General features: G+C 41.7%; 1 protein-coding gene and 1 pseudogene across 9 annotated transcripts in view; both read left to right on the top strand.

Moving 5' to 3' along the window:
- The window catches only part of HDAC7 (histone deacetylase 7), a 257,378-nt gene that overhangs the window by 153,758 nt on the left and 82,288 nt on the right, over positions 1–21,332 (top strand). The window contains exons 1-2 of one of the 9 annotated variants that reach the window (XM_058173336.1): positions 5,084–5,096; positions 7,220–7,287. The exons of 7 other annotated variants lie outside the window; for them this stretch is intronic. In XM_058173336.1, coding sequence (XP_058029319.1) covers positions 7,242–7,287 — 46 coding nt within the window. In that variant the 5' untranslated portion in view covers positions 5,084–5,096; positions 7,220–7,241. Of the gene's footprint in view, positions 1–5,083; positions 5,097–7,219; positions 7,288–21,332 lie in introns of those variants that run through there. One more of the 9 variants, XM_058173335.1, reaches the window with a different exon arrangement.
- On the top strand, positions 15,230–15,328 carry LOC131193760 (U6 spliceosomal RNA; annotated as a pseudogene).

The following is a 21,332-nucleotide window of genomic DNA, read 5'->3' as shown; positions in this document are numbered from 1 at the left end:
GAGGGGAGGCGACCTTGATAGGGACAGACAGGTCACCGGATGGCTTGCCAGATGTGGGTCCCTTTGGACTCACAGGCAGGCCTAGCATCGGAATCTGCCTTTGCATCCCTGCCCACCAAGCAAGCCCCTCTGTTGGATCCAGTGCATTCTATGATCTCCTTTGCAGCAGAGATGCTGAGCCCTCATCAGGCTCAAGGATAGCCCTGAGCCATTGAATGGCCAAAGGGAAGACTAAACTTAGTGTAACTCAACTGAAATTAAATAATTTATTAAGACCAGTTCTGCTGCACATTTCAAAACATGAAGAGATGGGGAGAAGAGCACATGTTGCCCTTTGAAGGCAAGGCTTTATATATCACCTTGCAGGCAGCATCATTCTACCTTCCCGGGCTACTTTTTCACAAAACATTGTTCCAGGGGTCTCAAGTAGGGTAAGGATGATTGACCTTGTCTGGACTAGGAAGCTTAGTGAGGTTGTGCCTGGTTAATTCTCGGAAGGGAGATCATTATGATATGCAGATGAGAAGTTAGGGGGGGGAAAAATCCAGAAAAAGACAGTGTCTCTATACTGTCACCAGAAACACTGTACAGCTGTAATCGTGTGGTCATTTGCAATCCAGAGCAACTCAAAGACATTGCTGCTTTGTTCTTTTGGTACAATATGGTAAACTTGGGAAGAGCGATGTGCTCATAATTATCCGGCAGTTTTCTTAATAAGCTAAGAAGGTTGCTGAGATTCCAGGTTTAAGTTGGCAACTCTACCCACATGCATGGATGATAGGCTCCAAGTGGAGCTAATCATTGTTTTTGTGTGCTTGCAGAAAATGATGTTAAGCTTTCTGTAGGTGTTGAATTCCCCCCCCCCCAATTCTATGTCCCTTGAAAATGGGAGAATTCACTAGTGCAATGATGGCTAACCTTTTTGCCATCGCGTGCCAGGAGGTGGAGTGGGGTCGTGCATGCACGTACCCACACCCATAATTCTATGCACCCCACACAAGCGCACGTGACCCCCCATCCCCCTGGCTCCTGACACGCAATGGCCTGGTAGGTCCATTTTTCTTACTCACCTGGCTCCAGAGCCTCTCTATGAGTCTCTGGAGGCTGTGGACAGTAAAAAACATCACTTGGCAAACGGGCAGTTTCTGGCCTCCGGAAGGCCTCTGGGGGGTGGGTGGGAAAGGCCTTTTCGCCCTCCCCAAACTCACAGAGAGGCTCTGGAGGCAGGTGAGAGAGAAAAACGGGCCTTCCCCACCACTACCTCAGGCCCCCTAGAGGCAGAAAACAGCCTATTCCTCTACTTCTAGTGGGCTTAGAAGGCCCAAAAATCAGGCCGGAGCCCACTGATATGGCTACGCGTGCCACTGGTTCACCATCACAGCACTAGTGACACTTGTGATAATCCATTATAAAGGTCACACCCCATTTTTTTCTGCTATTAAATTATCACTATCCTTTTTCTGCTTGAGAAGAGACAGGATGTCATCATCAGAACAGAGAATCTTGGTAGCCACTTTCATTTGTCAAACTAGAATCCATTTGGTCCAATCTCTTTTAATTTCTAACTAAAAAGAGAACGCTGAGCCTTTTCCTCTGGAAACTGGATTTACTTGGTCAATTTTCTAATTGGATTGGATCCTTTGGGACTGATATACATACGAAAAATGTGTATGGATGTGCATGGTTTTCTATTCCTAGTTTATAAAAAATATTTACTTCTTGTTAGTGTAGTTGAAAAAAGCCTTCTTCAATTTATTAATCGCTTTGAGGGAGAAAAGAGAGTCAGATAGGAAACATTTTAAGCCAGAGAAGATCCCTCCCAAGAAAAAAGAAATTGGTTTTATGGGCATGTAAAAATGGGATTTGTATTTTGTCTACATTGCATGCCCTATTATAGACAACCATATCCTTCCTCCCTTGGAATATCCGTGGAGGGAAAGTTGTTGCGAATTACATGAAAATAATAAGAGGCAAGGAAAGGAGAACCTGGGGGGTGTCCAGTAATGAAAAACCTGGCTCACCAAATGCTTTTGGGAAGAGAAGACACAAGGTTTGCACAAGAAAGCTCAGTGGCAACCAACCATCTCTCCTGGTTTGGATTAGAGGCCACATTTATCCAAATTTAAATATATAGTAATATATTTGTAGTAAATAAATAGAGGTGAAGGATATACCTTATCTTCTGCTGGTGAGTCCACTGCGAGAAACAAACTAAAATTGGCTTTGGCAGGATCCAACAGGGCTATATTTACAGAGGTATCTGTGTTTCGATATTGCTTTGACCAATGAGGGAATTTTGCCATTTTGATATTTTGACATCAGGGATCTTTTCTCATTGCGGCTTCCTCTGAACAGAACGTTTTGACCCAGTTGGCAAGAAATGGTATGGTACCTACTGGCCTAAGATTGAAAAAGCACAGATGGTGGCAGTCTTCTCAAAATGGGTGGTATGGGGAGGTGTCAGTTCTGTTGATTGAATGTTGCAATCATTTTACTCTTTGGCGAAGACTTTAGTGAGTTTTTTTCATTATTCTTATTATTAACATTGTCTTCTGCGTGCTGAACAACGGAATCCAAGAACAAGTTGAAGGGGAGGTGACTGAACTCTCTGTAACATACTTGATTCCAGAGGCCGTCATCTGTGGATTTAGTCAAATTCTGGACTTTTGCCGATTCTAGAGCCTCTCTGAAAAGGGTCTTATCCATTCCTTAAAACAGAAACTTGGAATCTGTCCCCTCCTCCTCAGCCTAATGATTTACATAGCAGGATGGTCAGCATCTTCAGCTCTAGGTATAATCTCTTTCCACTTATGACTTTATGACTGTAATTTTGTTGCTGGCAATCCTTATGATTTATATTGATATATTGACCATCATTTGTGTTGTAAATGTTGTACCTTGATGAAGGTATCTTTTCTTTTATGTACACTGAGAGCATATGCACCAAGACAAATTCCTTGTGTGTCCAGTCACACTTGGCCAATAAAAAATTCTATTCTATTCTATTTGGCTGGATGCGGGGAGGCAGGGGTTGAAATAAGAAAGCTTTGTCATCGCCATAAAGAATGGGAAGTCAGAAATCTTTGCTGATTTATTGCAAAGTCCAATTCTACCCCTCCTGTACTTGCAATCTCAGAAGAGCTGATTTTTTTTTTTAATTTGGTCGCCGAGGGAGAGGACAACATGCAGCTTTTGATGTACCTGAGTATATTGCATCATGCTACTGATGCAAGGAGTCAGTCTTAAGGGGCTGGGTAAACCTGTTTTACACCGGAAGCCAAACATTGATCATTTCATTGGCACCTGGTCACTCTGGGGAGAGAGAGTTTAGTACTATATGAGAGGTCCCTTCCCCAAGGAAAAGATGGGTTAAGAACTTTTTATTTTTTATTTTATTTTCACCACTATCTATCCAATAGCTAAAGTTTTTTTTAAACAAGTTACAATTTTTGATAAAAGGGTCAAATGATGGAACGGATAACATGCAGTTAAGAAATAAATGCCATTTAAAAAAAAACCCCAGTGTATATCAGGGATTTATAAACCAAAGTGAGTAGAAAATTATGTAATTGCCCTGGAGAACAGAGCCAAAAAGACATTAAATGAAGCACCCAGGCATGGGCCATTGGAGAAGATGTTTCATAAACTTCTGCCCATATCCAAGAAATGGGTTACTCTTCTATGTAACTGCTACCTTCCTTAACTTGGCAGAGCGAGACCTCTAAAGAGGGGTTCGTTGAGATCCTCGTTTGTACTAAACCATGGGTAGTGGAGATATTTCTTAAACAGCCAGCTTCTATTGGGGTGGCTCTGCAGATAAAGAGACTATATAGGTTGTGGGTTCCAAACCTTTGTATAAAGTGAAAAAGAGATCCCTGGAACTTGTCAAAATTTAGGTAGAGGATTGGATTTGGATCTCACACATGGAGTATCCTTTGGATCTCACACATGGAGTATCAGGATTAAACATCGGCAAAGAAATCCATGCTCCCATAACAAAGGCGTGACCAGGAAGATTTGCAGCTCAGCTGCGTCTGCACTAGGATTAGATCAAGTTCATCTTGAATCGTCGATCAAGCAAACGTTGTATTGCTTTTCCAGATCCTTTCTTCCAAGTCCAGCGAAGCTGTAACTTAATCCACCCCACCTCCTCCGTCTTCATTTACAGGCCTGACCACAATTATCTAGTGATCTCCGATTCACCTTCTGTCCACCCGCTGCTTTAAAACGTTTGTTTTGGGCTGTTTTGGTGTAATCCTGCCAATTTTTATTATTCACATGTAATGTTGATCTTACAGGGCTGATTCTTACTCTTTGGAAGGCACAGCCAAGACACATACACCAAGCAGTCGTCCTCCTCCCCCCACCCCTCCTCCCCCTCCTCCTCTTGCTTTTCACGAGGCCCCATTGACGTTGGAGAACTGCTGGCGTCACTAGCTCTGCCCCGAAATGGCATCTACCCAAGGGGGCCTCCAGCCAAGGACTCCGTTAAGGAAACCTCCCAGAGCTTCAAAAGAGGAAACAGTAGAAGCTGAAGAAAGGGGTGGCTGGGTGGGAGAGTTGGTTTTGGGGGGGGGAGTTCGAGAGAAGGAATCTGGTATTTTCTGATCTATCCAGAGATCAGTGTTCATTAACAAGAAAAATTATCCCATTCCCTTTAAAGCTCTGTTGTTGCAAAAGGAGGCGACTAAAAATACCTGCTAGACTTGAGATTGCAGAGCTGGCTCTGTTTAGCAAACAACTCCTCTGTAGATAGAGAGAGATAAATACAATAAATAGTAACTGTGGTAGGGTTTTTTTTTGGTGGTTGTTTTTTAGAATGCTTGTGCTTTCTACAGGAAACCATAATCCTGAATGGGTGGGGGGGGATAAAATCTTCCACCTTGCTCAATTCTCCTTCCTTTTTGTCCCCCCCCCCTTTGCGAAAAAGAAAAGATGCTACTTGGAGATGTTGACCTCACATTCTAAATCTGGGACAAAAGTGAGACCAACCAATTTTACAAATCCCTTCAGTCCCTAATTAGACCTCTTGTGGAAAGTTATCTCTTTGAGAAGCCCCAAAAGAAGAAAGAGAAGGATCTCAGAACAGTGAAAAAGTAAGCTGGATGTCAACATTATAATATTTTTTCCTGATTGGGTGCAGAGCCTGTTTGAGGAGAAGTTTGGAGCTGTTACATAAATGTTTAAATGCTAATCTAGTTTTTGCTTCCTATCCAGATTATATTTCCAAGAGTCCAGAGCTGGCATGGCCAGTATCATTTGGGCTAGATTCCGGAAGGTGTAGTCTCAACAAGACTATAGATCCGTGATAGCGAACCTATGGCACGCAGAGCTGTATCAGTGGGCACGTGAGCTCAGCTGATTTTGGGGCCTTCTGGGCCCACCCAAAGTAGGGAAACAGACTGTTTCCTGCCTCCGGAGGGCCTGGGGAGAGGAGGAAGGCCCGTTTTTTGCTCTCCCCAGGCTTCAGAGCCTTTCTAGGAACCTGAGGAGGGTGAAAACGGCCTTCCCCACTTCCCCAAGAGGCCCTCTGGAGGCCGGAAACAGCTCATTTACCAACTTCCAAGCCAGCAAACGGGCCATTTCCAGCCTCTGGAGGGCCTCTGGGTGGGTGGGGAAAGCTGTTTTCATCCTCTTCAGGCTCCTAGAAAGGCTTTGGAGCCTGGGGAAGGCGAAAAACAGGCCTACAGGCCCTTCATGCCATCACGTGCCAAAAGCAGGGGGAGCGCGGGGGGGGGTCACACGTGCATGCGTGGGGGGGGGGCATAGAGTTATGGGTGTGGGCACGTTCACCCCCCCTATGCTCCCCCCACTTTTGGCACGCGGTGGCAAAAAGGTTAGCCATCACTGCTATAGATTCTCCAGAGACTAACAGGCTAGAGAATATGGTAGGCATGGAACACTTTTTAAAAAATTCCAGAACGTACAGCAATTAATTTCAAAATTACGACGACACTGAAAAAAAGTGACATACTGTTTTTCACCCAACTGTTGTGGCATCACATTTCAGATGCTTGGCGGTTGTAGTATCCCGGGGTCATGTGATCACCTTTTGTGACCTTCTGACCAGTAAAGTCAATGGGGAAGCCTGATTCACTTAACAACCATTTTACCAACTTAACAACTGCAGTGATTCACTTAACAACCGTGACAAAAAAGGTTGTAAAATGGGGCAAAACTCCCTTAACAAATATCTAACTTAACAACCGAAACTTGGGGCTCAATTGTGATCGTACGTCGAGGACTACCTGTAGTTCTCTCTTTTTATCGCTATTTTAAATTAACTTGATTTTTAACGTAACGATCATCCTTGCCATCATCAAAGTACATTTTTCCCATCATTATCTGCACAATACACATTCTTTCTTTTTTTTAATAAAAAAGTTTTATTTTTACAATCATATCAAACAGCTCATCCAATGTAGTTATATACAATTAGTCGAGCTTGCCCAGTCACCACCCCACTTTTTAACACTCTTCCCTCTTCTACCTTCTTTTACTTTCCAGACCTTCCTCTCCTTCTCTTATCTACATCCTCTCCTCCCTCCACCCTACACCTTCCTTCTCCCTCTTCTACCCCTCTTCCTTCCTCTTCTCCTCTTTCCTACCTCCTACTCTCTCCTCTTTTCTCTCTCCCCACCGTTCTAAAATGGTAACTGGGCAGACCCGACCCTACATTAATTATATTTATACATCTTCAATAATCCCTGTACATTAACCATCACTCTATCTCTACCCTCAACCCCCCAATTCCCTCCCCTTACCCCCACCCCGACTTCCCAGAACAAAATGCAGGGTATCAAAACTAACAATCATAATCCAAAATAATTCCTAAATTATAATCTCTAGTCACTCCACACATAATCACACTCTCAATTCCCCTCTCCTTCAGAAATATATCTAATACAAAATATTTCCTAAATTTACTCATATGCTATTCGATATTTTTTTATCTGATACTTATTTTGAATATAATCAATCCACAAACTTCTTTATTTCCCACTTGAATTTCTAATATCTGCTCTTTCATTTCAGACATCTCATCAGTTATTACACAATACACATTCTTTCAAATCCAATTTGAAAAGGGAAAGAATGGCCTATTGAACTTTGCATGCTGAGTGGTGGGTTTTGTTTGGTTTGCGTTGACGGTGACAGGCCTCTGGCTAAATTGTGCTTAAATTGTATGCCTGCTGGTTTTTGGTTTTTTTTCTGGCAGGACTGGTGAGGTCCCAGGCTCCATGCCTAGCCCTAAAATGAATTGCCCTGTTGCTTTGAAAAGAGAAGGTAGGTGGAAGGAACGGCCTCCAGAATTGTGCAAGAAGCCCTTCCTTGATATTCTACTAAGGAGTAAACTATCCAAGAGACTAAGCATCTCCACTTCAGGCTGGGAATTCCCTAAGGGCTTTCCTTCTCCACACAGTAGAATGAGAAACTGTAGTGTTGCCAAGTCCTGGTACTTAGCGTTAGTCATTTTCCTGCTTTCTGCTCTAGGAATGTGCCTTACTCCAAGTTGGACTGCCTGTTCAGGACTCCTGTATTAACATCAGATTTCTGGCATTTCAGACAGGAAGGCCTTGCATGGTCTGCTGGAGATTGAGGCGGGATCATTCTAAAAGTCAATATGCTGTCTGTGAATATAGCACTTAGACTTATGTAATGCTTTACAGCCCTCTCTAAGCTGTTCTACGGAGTCAGCCTATTGCCCCCAACAATCTGAGTCCTCATTTTACCCACCTTGCAAGGATGGAAGGCTGAGTCAACCTCAAACCAATCAGGACTGAACTCCAGGCAGTGAGCTGAATTAGCCTGCAATACTGCATTCTAACCACTGCGCCACTAGGGCTCCTATGCACATGCATGCAGACAGTCTCTGGTCCTTCTGTTACTTGTCCAACTCTGATTATGTTGCCATACAAAACTGTTTGTATAGGTATACGATGATGGTGGTGGGGTTTCTGTTGAACTGGTGGGAAAGCAACAGATCTTTTCAACCTCTGCAGCCAACCTTAGCTAATCGGAAATTTTAGTTAAGTGATTTTGCTAATACACATACACATTCACGCATGCCTATGTATTACACAGACAGCGAGACACACAGAAACCCAAGCACACACACACACACACAGCACATACTTACATACATACATACATTCCCCCCTCTTGATTCCCCAGACTTCTTTTGTCTGGTTTTGATTTGGAGCATGTATGTATTAACTGCTTTTCTCTCTGAAGACATCTGAAACCATTTTCCCAACTGAAAGAACAATAGAATTGTTAAAACATAAAGTAGCACCCAATCATCATAAAAAGCAAACAATTAAAACCCATGGAGGAGAAAATGAGGTTGTAAACAGCAAGCTAAATTAAACATTGGGCATGGTGTTATAGCTAGGAAGAAAAAAACTTTTTTTCCCCAGTGAGCAACCAAGTGCTTTCAAGAAAAAGAGCTTGAAGGGGAAAAAATCCCTATTCCTTGTATTAAAAGAGGAGTTCAGGCTGTTGCCTTTGAATAATATGTAGTGCAGCCTCTGAAAACCCATTAGAGGAGATCTCCAAACTGGGACCTTCAATATAATAGAGTGTAGAATGATGAAATACATGGGGAGCAATAATTTTGGTTACATGATACGTAACCTCTTAGTGAATGCTAAAAATGTGGTGAACTCCTACATTTTGATGTCGCTTCTGGCCCACACTATTGAATTAATCTGTCTGATGGTTTATCCTTCAGATAAAACAAAAACGAGAAAGTATTCTAATCTGAACTAGAAACTAGAATGTTTAAATTACCCTCTGAAATGACTTTCGCCAATTCTAAAAATAATCTTACGTGGCCTTTATTGCAACAAGCTGGCATGGTTATCTCTCTGGAGTAAGATCCTATTTACAACGTGCTTCGTCATATCATGCAATAAATAGAAGTCTTTGCTCTGGAACTTTGCAACATTGTCTTGCCCAGATGGAAATCAGTTGTGCGTGTTTTGTAAATCTCCTCTTCCTCATTTCCAGTGCCAGTCTCTTCACCAGATTTTGACTCACGTTTGCATTGTAGTGTTTGCCACATTTTAGTAGTATGTATTATGTGATAGCTAACAGTTTAGAGCTTAAGCCAAGCTCCAGAGTAAATTCATTAACTTAAACAGGTGGGATCCTGGAGTAGGCTGAGTTGAAGACTGCAGCCCTAGAAAAGTAGGGGGGGGTGTGAGAGAGAGAGAGACAGAGAGCAGAAGAGCAAGTGCAAGCTCATTGCTTTGATGATTCGTTTGGGGAAAAAATGAAATAAAATTCTCAAAGCTTGGCAAGCCAAGAGAAATCCCTGGCAGAAACCACTGTACTTGGCTGTGGTTGCTGGAGATGTAGCAACAAGAGCTGGAGGCAAAGGAGATTGCATTCCCCACCCTACTCAGGGCACTTTCTAGTCGCAGCTCCACCATCAAGTTACTGCTTCCACCACCAAGTTTTCAAAGATGTGGCAATAAAGTGTAGAAATCACCAAGGATGGGCCAGTGAGTACCTTGTGCCAAATAAAAGACCAGATAATTTCAAAGCTTCCCCCTGTTCACTGTCTTTGATCAAGCAAAACTCTTAATCAGAAAGAAGGCCTGCAGTTGGCCAAGCTTTCATGTTGCACAGAAGCTTTCAGCAAACGATGAGCTTTTTAAAAGGTATACATTTTATTGGATTGACTTTGATCTGGGTGGGAACTTGCTCAGCATTCCAACAACCTCATTGAGTAAGTTTTCTGTGGAGGTTTCTTGATGCAGCTATTAACAGAACTTCAACCTGTGCAACCTGTGTCATTATCGATTTTCTGTTTGAACATCTGTAAGAAGAACAGTAACGAAAGGTGTGAACTGTTTTGAACCACACAAGGAAGCAGAGTTGCTTTAGCGAATGGGGGAAGAGTTGGCAAGCATTGGAGTTCTAGATTGCATCCCTGAATCACCAAGTCACCTCTCTCAACCCAGCCTGTACGAGTTGTCATTCCCGCCCCCCTCCCACCATTATAGAAAGTGACTTCTCAGTGTTAAGTCATTAGATCTTAGAGTAAGTCCTTGGAATTTGCGCTTTTCCTTTCTTGTTCCACTCTGCAAACTTCATTATTATCTGCGAGGGCTTTCAGGGGTATTTACTGCCCTTGGGTGCTTCTCAGAAAGTATTCTTTGGAATTGCTCCCATGTTTGTTTGGAATTCTCAGATAAAGCTCCAAGCGAAAGCAAGTTTTTTATTTGATAAGTGTGTGTGTGTGAGAGAAAGAGAGAGAGAGAGCATGCTTGTGGTTACAATCTATCTGGATGTTATTTTGGTGGTTAGTTGTTGGTTTTAAGTTATGTTTTGACTATTGATTTAATTAAATGTTGGCCCTTTTCCTCAGCCTCCAGTGGCAGGGTGGGCTAAAACACTCAAAATAAGTGCAACTGAACTAATCGCCTCCCCCTCCCCCAACGAGAGAGATTGCCTTCCCTGTTTGGCATTTCCTATTCTCTGGGACCAATGGGGCAACAGCTGTCTCTGTAACCGGTTCCCAGACAGGGCTGTGACTCGTGATTTCTTGGAACAAGGCTTATGTTACACTTTGGAGAAGCATGGGTAGATACGCCCATCACAGCTGCCCCTTGAAGGCTAGTGCCAACTAACCAAAACGCAGCAGAGTCTGGGAGTGCATCTGAAGAAGGACACGCTTGTGTTTTAAAGCTGAAAAAGTTCAGAACGGAAGAGAAGAAGCAGAGAAAGCCCTCCATGAAGTGGCTGCAGGGAGGAGGGGGGGTGAAGGGAGGTAGCCTGTAGCTTGGAAAGAATGATAGGGACCTCTGCAGTTGAGAGAAGGGAGAGGCCTCTGCCTCCATCCGAGGACACATCTGCTCTTTCCATCCTTTCTAGCACTGACTTGCCTGCAAATGTAGGCCTCAAATGCACAGGGCCCAGAAAAGGAGGGGCAGATTTGCACTGAGCTGTGTGATGCCACATAGTACCAGAATGTCCTTTTGGAGCATTAGGAATTTGGGAAGCATGACAGTTTTGTAGAATGGTTAACATAACACTGTAACAGAAGGTTCACTTAGGAAGTTGTTTCCATCACTACCATCTCCACGATCTCCTGGCCCATGGTAGTAGTCACTTCTGGCCATGCATTCACAATTTCAATCAGAATAATCGCTAACCCTTGTGATTATTTCCTCGGACGAAGTTGGGAGGGAGTGTTTTAGGCTTCCATCATGTTTGTTCTCTTAGAATGACAGTGGGCCCAATGGCCCTGGGCTGCCCATCCTATACTTTTAAATAAAAATTAAAGCACCTTTCACTTCACTTCATGCACAATGATAGGCTCAAGGTTATAGGCAACTCAGTCAAAACAATTTCATGGTCTGCAAATTACTTTTCATTGTGTTATTGTTTTTTAAAAGGTGGGTGATTATCAACAGTTCTAGGTAGTATGCATATTTTTTTTATTTTTTTTATTTTTTGAACAAACATACATAAAAACATCTTTAATACAATTACAAACAGCGTGTTGGTTGGTTGGTTACAAATCTTTTGTGCAATTTCACTGAATTTCATATCTTTTAATTTATCTAATTTCACATTTTACCAATCTAATATATATCCAAATGTTTTGGTCCATTAATCATTTGTTTAACTATAAGTATTTCTTCCCTCACTTCGTACAAATGTTCTAAATTATAAGTTAATTGTATCGTTTATTTCACCATCTTGAATCAAACCAATGATATTACATTATATTTTATATATTTCAACAATTCTTACATTATAAAAAGCTCTATCAAATTTCATTAACAATTTTTTTTATCTAACCATTAATAAAATAAGTCCCATATCTTACAATATTGTTTATCTTCCTGTTCCCTAATTTCAAATGTCAATTTGCTCATTTCAGCACATTCCATTATTTTCTTAATAACTTCATCTTTCGTTGGTATTTTCTCATTTTTCCAATTTTTAGCAAACACAATTCTAGCCTCTGTTAATACAGTCACAATCAAATATCTCATTTCTCTATTGTAAGTTTCAGGTATGATCCCCAATAAAAAACCCTCTGGTTTAAAATCTAAAGGTAGTATGCATATTGATGCAGGTGGAAATGTTTCTCTATAGGTTTTAGGGACAACATTTTCCCTTATGGCCTTGGGAGCCATTCCCAGGAAGGCTAATTGCCCCTGTTTGTGGCCCATTTTTCTATTTTATTTAGCATATGGCAATGTTACATTAGCCGAGAGACTATAGTGTTAGTACATCGTAGTTGCTACGGCTGCCAACAATTGCTAGTCCGTTCAGTTCATGCTCGTTCCCTATCCAGAATGCACCACAGGGCATGGATTAGCTCCATGCCCTGTGACATTCCGCAGCATCAACCACAGCTTCTCCCTCAAAAGATGTCATCTCAGATATCTAGTTGATCTTCCTCCTTATAAAAAAAGAAAATCACTTTCAAAAGCCACTATGGGCCAAAACTGTCTTAGTGTGTATGTCTAATGCACCCCTGCCCAGTGATCTGTCATTTGCCAAAATCAAGTCTTAAAAGGTATACATTTTGAGCTTTGGTGTTGTGGGAGCTTCCCTTAGTTTGTGCTGGGGAGGGTTTTCCCCTGTGATCCAGGATTCAATTACAAAAAAGGAACGGCTGGTAAACTTTATTAAGCAGCAAATCCTGCTGGATCTATTTTCCTCTGGTTCCCTTCTCTGTTGTTTATTAGTCATTTATCTGCTTTCTTTAAAATTTATATTTGGGCGCATGGCACAAAAGTATCCTCAGGGCAGATAGAAACAGTGTAACAGAGAAAAATGTCCTATGTACAAAACCCCCAATAAAACATTGGTATGGTTTTAATTTATTTAATCTGAAAACATTGAGAACAGGTTCAGAGCTGCAGAACTCAGCAGGAGGCAGGGCTAATTAAAATGTTAACCTTGCCTGGCAACACAAATGCTAGACAAGATAAAAAAAAAAATGGTTTGCTTTCATCTTAAAACAGGGAAAGAGGTAGGCCAGCTTATCCCCAACCCGATGTTCTCCAGATGTGATGCAATTGTAGTTCCCAGAATTCCCAGGCAGGATGGCTTGGCTATATTGCCAGAGGAATTATGGGGTTTGTTTGTCCATCATATCTTGAGGAATTAGGCTGGAGAAGTCTAATCTGTCTGGCCAGCCGTTTCTATAAAAAGGTCAGTACATTTTGAATTAGTTTCCAGATGTTTTGTATCTACATCTTGTATGGCAATGTAAAAGTTGCTCCTCCTTTTAGCTCAGGCATGAATGGAATTCCTGCTGTGTTTTGTGATCAGATATTCAGGATCCACTCAGTCATAGTCAAATCGTGACATTGACAGATGGCCATTGCTTTGAATCAAAAGGAACTAAACTTGTAAACATACTCGGATATTAATCATAAATCTGTGATTAATATCAGAAATAAATTCACATATCCTTTCACATAAAAGTCCATGTTTTTTTGTTGGCAAATTACACCAGGGATTTTTTTTGCTAAGTTATTAATACATATTGTAATCATTAAAATATTAAAAAGGCTGCTAATAGAATCTATTTTCTGCTTGCCTTGTTTTTTTTAAAAAGGTTTTGTGCAAAAGTACATATATACAAAAGTATGTATTTAAATGTAGATTTTGGAGGAATTTAAAAACATAGAAAAAACATAAAAAATAATGGGTAAAAATTGCAAATTTTATATATTGTAAAACCATATTAACTATTCTTTATTTCAGTCAAAGTTGGATTTAGAATAGGATCTTTTTCAACAGTCCTAATGAAGTAGATAAGTTTATTTTCTTTGCAAGAATGTGCCTCTGGTATGCAAGGCATTTTTAGAGCTCTTATGATTAAAATAAATATGGCAGATTTGGAGCTATTTCTGGTATTATTTGCTGTCGGGTGTTATTGTCATGTAATATATTCATGGAGTGATAATTGTTTTTCCTTGTTTTGCCATTTTGTTTGTATGTATGTGTTGGAGAGAGACAGCCAGTGATAGTGTGAAGTAGTGATTAAGATGCTGCAATAGGAGCAGAGACTGATTCTAGTCCACCCACAGAAGCTGGCTGGGTGATTTTGAGACAATCTTTCTCAACCCTAGCTAGGAAGTCAACATCTATCTACGAACCTGCATTGGGACAGCATGGTAGATTACAGGCCTTACCTTTCATTTAAAGGTGGATTGATTCAGGCTGATTAACACGCGCACACACAGATATATACTGTACACACACACACAATTACAACATTATTCACTCAGTGTTTAGATACTTTCCTAAGTAAGCCCAACCTTGAACATTATACACCAGTTGTCCAACTTAAAGATTCATGTAAGATAATGGCCACACCAGAGATGGGTTTCAGCAGGTTCTGACCAGTTTTGGAGAACCAGGAGCAGAAATTTTGAGTAGTTCGGAGAACCAGTAGTAAAAATTCTGACTGGCCCCACCCCCATATATTCTCTGGCTCCCAAGTCCCAGCTGATCGGGAGGAAATGGGGATTTTGCAGTAACCTTCCCCTGGAGTGGGGCAGGAATGGAGATTTTACAGTATCCTTCCCCTGCCACGCCCACCAAGCCACACCCACAGAACCAGTAGTAAAAAAAATTTGAAAACCACCACTGGGCCACACCATTGTTTATTACTATGTTTATTACTATGAATTGCCAGTTTCTAAATATATAGACTTTTTCTCTCTCCTCTCCCTTCTTCCCTCCCTCTCTCTTTCTCTCTCATAACCTTAGTTCTCTATACCTACATTCAATACTCATTTTCCAAAAAAGATGGCTCAGCTTCTAAGTAGAACAATTACGTAGCCCAGAAATCAGCTTCAGTTGACATCTCCTATAACTTCTTGCTAGATTTCCCCATGCCTCTTCGCCCCTCCAAAATAATTTCATAAAACTACCTTGCAAAAAATCTCAGACACTATTATTTTTATGATCCAGGAAGATGTTGCTTTGCAGAGAGGCCAGTCTTGTCTACTGTAATGGTTAAGGCACCAAAGGTAGAAACCAAGGTTTAGAAACTGAGGTCTAGACCTGCCTTAGGCATGAAAGATACCTAGGTGACTTTGGGCCAGTCACTCTCAGCTCTTGATCAAGCTCAGACAATGAGCCAGTTGGTCAATGACTGACACAACCAAAAGGATCAACTGCATAAGTGGGTGCTCGCTTCAGCAACACATATATTTATTTAACAATATTTATTTTTAAAAAAATATGCTTATATTAACAATATTTAAAATTTATCAATATAAAGAAGATTGGCAGAGTCCCTGCACAAGGATGACATACAAAATTCATGTTCCACCTTTTTGCATTATTTTATGTTTTTTCTGATGTATACCACCTAGAGTTGTTAAGATAGGCAGCTATAGAAATGAAATAAATAAGTAAACAATAAAATGCTAGGAAGAAAAAATAAGGACGGTAAAGGTAAAGGTCCCCATCGCACATATGTGCTAGTCGTTCCCGACTCTAGGGGGCAGTGCTCATCTCTGTTTCAAAGCCAAAGAGCCAATGCTGTCCAAAGACTTCTCTATGGTCATATGGCCAGCTTGACTAAATGCCAAAGGCGCACGGAACGCTGTTAACCGTCCCACCAAAGGTGGTCCCTATTTTTCTACTTGCATTTTTTACATACTTTCGAACTGCTAGGTTGGCAGAAGCTGGGATACGTAACAGAAGCTTACCCCGTTACTTGGCACTAGGGATTTGAACCACTGAACTGCCGACCTTTTGATCGACAAGCTCAATGTCTTAGCCACTGAGCCACCGCGAATAAATAAAGAAAAAATCAGGAAGAAATTGCTTTGCTAACTCTTGATTTAATACTAGGCATGCTACTACCACTTCACCCAAAAGCTACTACTACAATACTAGTACATTGTACTAGTAGCTATTAGTATAAAAGTGAAAGCTACTATATTTCTCAAAACTCCTGGATTATTTCTGTCACCTGGACCCATCATATTGATATAAAGAAACCAAAAGGGAAGTCATAGGCCCTGAGGATAATTCCTCACTGACAACACTGCAACTCCTTTGTAACTTAGAGATCTATTAAAGCCCTATTACTATGGCCCTTACAACCGGACATCATAGTTACATCATAGTTGAAAGAAGAAAGGTGCTGGTGGGGTGGGAAAGACTCTAGTCCTCCCAACTGGACAGGTACTATGATCAGTAACACTACAAGCAGATCATCCAGGAGAAACAACGGGGATCCATTCTCTTGTCTCTCTCCCAGTCTCCCCCATTCTTCAGGATATCCGAGGCACCTGAAGTACCCAAAGAGGACCTGAAGCCAGATCAATCAGGATCAAGTAAGGGATTTCAGGCATGTCTAAAGCTATGACTGCCCCTGCATTGTTAGATTTGTTAAGTAATTACTCCGGTTGTAAGGGCCATAGTAATAGGGCTTTAATAGATCTCGAAGTTACAAACCTGACCACTTATGAAGAACTAATTCTTTCTCAACATTTCCTCTACAAAGAAAAGAAGGGGGGGCAGGATTATCCTTTACAACCTGCTCATTTTGGCAGATCAGATGGCATTAAATAACACAGGAACAAAAGCTGAGGGGAAAAAAAGATGCAATCTAAAGCAGCTTATTTTTTTTCTCCTCCTCACCACTCCCTGCCTCCTTCCAGCTGTGTCAAGAGTCCACTTGCTCTTCAATAGCAGATTTTCCATAAACTTCTGGCTTGGGAAGGTTTCTCCTTACATTGTCTGTTCTGCTGGGATTGTTGGAACAAGCCAACTTTGGGTGTGATGTGGTGGGTTTCAAATTTTTTTACTACCGGTTCTGTGGGTGTGGCTTGGTGGGCATGGCAGGGGAAGGATACTGTAAAATCTTCATTTCAACCCTACTCCAGGGGAAGGATACTATAAAATGTCCGTTCCCTCCCCAATCCAGGGGAAGGTTACTGCAAAATCCCCATTTCCTCCTAGTCAGCTGGGACTTGGGAGGCAGAGAATAGATGGGGGCGGGACCAGTCAGAATTTTTACTACCGGTTCTCCGAACTACTCAAAATTTCCGCTACCGGTTCTCCAGAACTGGTCAGAACCTGCTGAAACCCACCTCTGGTGTGATGGAAAGCAGTTGGTCTATCTGCTGGCAGTAGGCTTGATAGTCTTCTTCTGCCTGGCACTTCCAGATCTGTGGAGCCTGCTGTTCCCAGAAGATTGAGGCAGTTTAGCCTTTTGCCAGGCATTCTGGGAATTCAACACCTTTCGGAGGCACCAAGTTGGAAAGAAAATGGTTTTTTTTTCCTCTCAAGAGAATTACTGTGTTTTGGGAGACTTTACTGATTACTTCAGCCATTGTTTCTCCTCAACTTTTTATTCTACGCTCAGACCGTTTTCTCTTTCCTATGCTCATAACAGAAACTTGATCTGGAAATATTAGAAGGTGGAGTTGTTTCCCAGGATGGAAATTAGCATGATTGTTTTCTGATGTTTCTAGAACAAGCTGCTTTAAAGGTATTGGGGTTATTGCCAAAAGAAAGAATGATGAGAACATCGTGTACGAGAAATTGTGGTTAAGCCTTCAGGGATTAAGAGATGGATTAGGAATTCTGTAGAGTCATACTGGCACATCACAGTAAACCTTGGTTGGTCCTATGTATAGTCATATTTGGCTGGTTTCACATATTACATCAAAGGAACTACCATATATAATGTGTTGTGTGAACACCCTAAGCCAGGGGTCTGCAAACTTGGCTCTTTTAAGACTTGTGGACTTCAACTCCCAGAGTTCCTGGGAGCTGGCTGAGGAACTCTGGGAGTTGAAGTCCACAAGTCTTAAAAGAGCCAAGTTTGCAGATCCCTGCCCTAAGCTATATGTGGAAGCAGCTTATCAAGTAGTATTCCAGATTCATTTCTCTCTTCCCAACTAGTCAGTTGCCATCAAGCAGTACCCCTAACTAATTTCCCCCTTCCAAACTAGTATGTGTCCAACCATCTTTCTCAAGGAATAACCTGCCATTTCTGAAACTTTCTCCTCTGAGAAATCTATTTCCCTTCTTCTTCTTCTTTTTTTTTTTATGGTCTACGCGTTGATCATTTCCAGTCTTAGCGTTCTGATAGTCTTTTAAAAATTCACGATGTTTTATGTTTGGTTTATATATCATTGTTATACAGATAAGCAGATAATCTGATGCTGTTTGGGGAATCAGATAATCTGTTGCCGTTTGGGGAAATTAATTTTCAAATGATTGTTGTTCTATTGTTCTTCTATTGTTCCATGCCTGTACACGTTGATGTTTTTGCTGGCCTTTTATCCGCTTGATCTCCTGTCAATGGGTTTTTCATGCACACAAGAAAGACTTTTAATTTACTGCCCACTATTTTTAAAATCAGTTCTTAATAAGCAGTAGGCTTGTTGCCTGGATCTGATTTTATAGTGAGTGGGATTGTGGCCCAATTGCAGTCCTGGCTGAGTTTTTGGCTGTTGTGTAACAGCATGATATGATTATATGATGAACCATAGGAAAGCTTCATCCATCTACTCTTTCATCTCTGGTGTGGGCATTAGGGTCATCCAAGCCCGTAAGGCCATGATGGCGAACCTATGGTATGTGTGCCACCCTCTCTGATAGCACGCAAGCGGTCACCTCAGTTCAGCTCTGCTGCGTATGCGCGCGCATCTCCCATCAGCCAGCTGTTCTTTGGGTCTCTGTGCGCACATGCATGGGGGGGGTGCATGCGCAGGGGTCACACACACATTGCATTTTGGGGATTCGGGCACACGCATTCGTGCACATGCACGCTTTGGGCACTCGGTCTGGAAAAGGTTAGCCATCACTGCCATAAGGGAATGGCAGAGGTCTCTTTGTTATCTTGCAATAATTACCCAGAGTCAGGAGACGGGTGGCATATGCACTTAAATATAAATAAATATAAATTTACAGAGCTAGTTTGGTGTAGTGGTTAAGATGCTGGTGTAGAAGCCAGGAGACTGTGAATTCTAGTCTTTCCTTAGGCACAAAAGCCAACTGGGTGACTTTGGGCCAATCCTTCTCGCTCACTTGATAGGGTTGGTGTTTTGGTAGTGAAATAGGAAAAGGAAGGAATATTAGGGATGTTTGCTGTTTTGAGTTATTTATAAAGTAATAAATGCAGTAAATAAATGAATATACATTTACCGTGTTTCCCCGAAAATAAGACCCTGAATTTTTGAACCTTGAAATAAGCCCTTGGCCTTATTGCCATGCGCTCAAAAGCCCGATTGGGCTTATTATCAGGGGATGTCTTATTTTGGGGGAAACAGGGTAATACATATTGATGATGACGACAACAGCAGGCACTAAGGAAACATTTGCCGTCGTAGTTCATGCGATGGTGTTGAGATGCATTAGAATGGGCTGCCTCATTCCCTTCATCTGGGTTTGAATTGAATTTCCAGCTCAACCAGTTTGGGAGATCCTTCCCTGCTTATGCAAATGAGTGTTAATTGGACCTAGATAATTCGTTTGTATTTGATCTTTGTTCCTGCTTCCCTTGGCATCGATATTGCATCCTCCCTGCACTGATGAAATCAGCCTGCAGTCGGAACCTCGTGCATCCTATGGGGGAAAAAGCTTGCCGTCTGCTGCCTCCCTTCCCAAGGCTGTTCCCTGCAGGAGGAGCACATCAAGGCTAGGCCGGCAGCAACAGGAGTCTTCTCCCTTGCCCTGTTTGCCAGACAGCGCGGCCAGGTATTGGAAGTGTCTTTTGCCCCTGTGGGTCTGCAACCAGGCTTCCTTCAAGGATCGTGTGGGTGTTCACTAGAACAGGGGTCTCCAGCCTTGTCAACTTTAAGACTTGTGGACTTCAACTCCCAGAATTCCTCAGCCAGCAACGCTGGCTGAGGAACTCTGGGAGTTGAAGTCCACAAGTCTTAAAGTTGACAAGGTTGGAGACCCCTGCACTAGAAGATACTTTCTGCAGATTGCATCCCATCCAGGCAGGGCTACCGAGAGAATTATTAAGTGCTGGAACAAAACTATTATGGGCCCCCTCACCTACACATGGACACATAAATCAATGACGTCATAATTGTACATTTATTAATTACATTCAAACATACTTGCAAATATATTAAAAAGAGGACAGGTACTTCTGTAAAATATAACAAAAAGCAATAATACACATTAGTATATAAACAGTAATGAAACAATACACATAAGCAAGGAATTTATATATTCATAAACAAAATGGGAATGCAGAAACAACTGGGAAACCATGACTTCCAATCGTTCAGCTTGGAGGCTAAAGACGCAGCATGGCCTTCTCCAATTCGAAGAGACATTTGTTCAGCAGGCTGAGGCAAAGAGGCAGTCCCGGAACCAGTGAAATCTGGGAGTTGGGCAGGGGACAGAATGTATCTGCCCTCAGTGTGGAAGGGATTGCCACTCTCAAATTGGCTTTTTTAGTCATACACCAGATGCTGTTTTTAGGATCTCTTTTCAGAGCACGATACCATAGTCTTTTGATGAAACGAAATGAAACTTTAACTTGCAAACTTAAATAAATAAGCAATGAAATTAAAATTCTATAAATTACATAATTGTTCACTGAGTTTCAGATTAATAAAGGTTATGTCAAACAAGGCTGCAAGCGGTTTTGCTATATGCACAGAGTATAGAGAATGAAGTATATATCCAATATTATTTTTCTTTTTAAAAATTTGGTTTTGTAAAAAATTTTTTTAAAAAATTCCCCTTCATGGGCTCCCTTTGAGCTCCATGGGCCCCGGAACAATGTACCAGCTGCATTCCTCCTCTCCTCAGGCCTGCATCCAGGCAAAGGTTGCAAATCTTGATGGCAATAAATAGATGGCTTTGGAAAAGAGTCATTCATTTTTCTTAGTCTGACAAAACTGGTCTTTTGCCCCATCTTTACCAAAGGAAAAGCAGCGCTTCATCCATGGACTGTGGTGAGGAGCAGTATTTTGTTTGCTTCCCTGATTTGCACAATCAGAAACAATTGCCTGGTAATATTAGGAATACGAGGAGACACATGGAACCAACAGCCTCTCCTTCCCCTCCAGAAGGTTCAGAGTAATTCAACAAGAAAAAAATCGGTCTGGAAGTTTGTTTGTTTGTTTGTTTGTTTGTTTGTTTGTTTGTTTGTTTACATTTATACCCCGCCCTTCTCCGAAGACTCAGGGCGGCTTACAATGTATAAGGTACCTTTCTTGCATCTGTCTGCTGTCTGCTTGCCATTGAATCAGGATTTTGCTTAGTTTAAAACAAAGTTGACCTTCTCCCCACCTCACTCTGTCAACTGGTGCCTTACAGAACCCCACCAACGTTTACTGCTACCTGAATTGTGA

The sequence above is a fragment of the Ahaetulla prasina genome, chromosome 2 (assembly GCF_028640845.1).
Source record: "Ahaetulla prasina isolate Xishuangbanna chromosome 2, ASM2864084v1, whole genome shotgun sequence".
Taxonomy (NCBI): domain Eukaryota; kingdom Metazoa; phylum Chordata; class Lepidosauria; order Squamata; family Colubridae; genus Ahaetulla; species Ahaetulla prasina.
The sequence above is the reverse complement of the archived record's forward strand: the minus strand, read 5'-3'. Positions and strand labels throughout refer to the sequence as shown.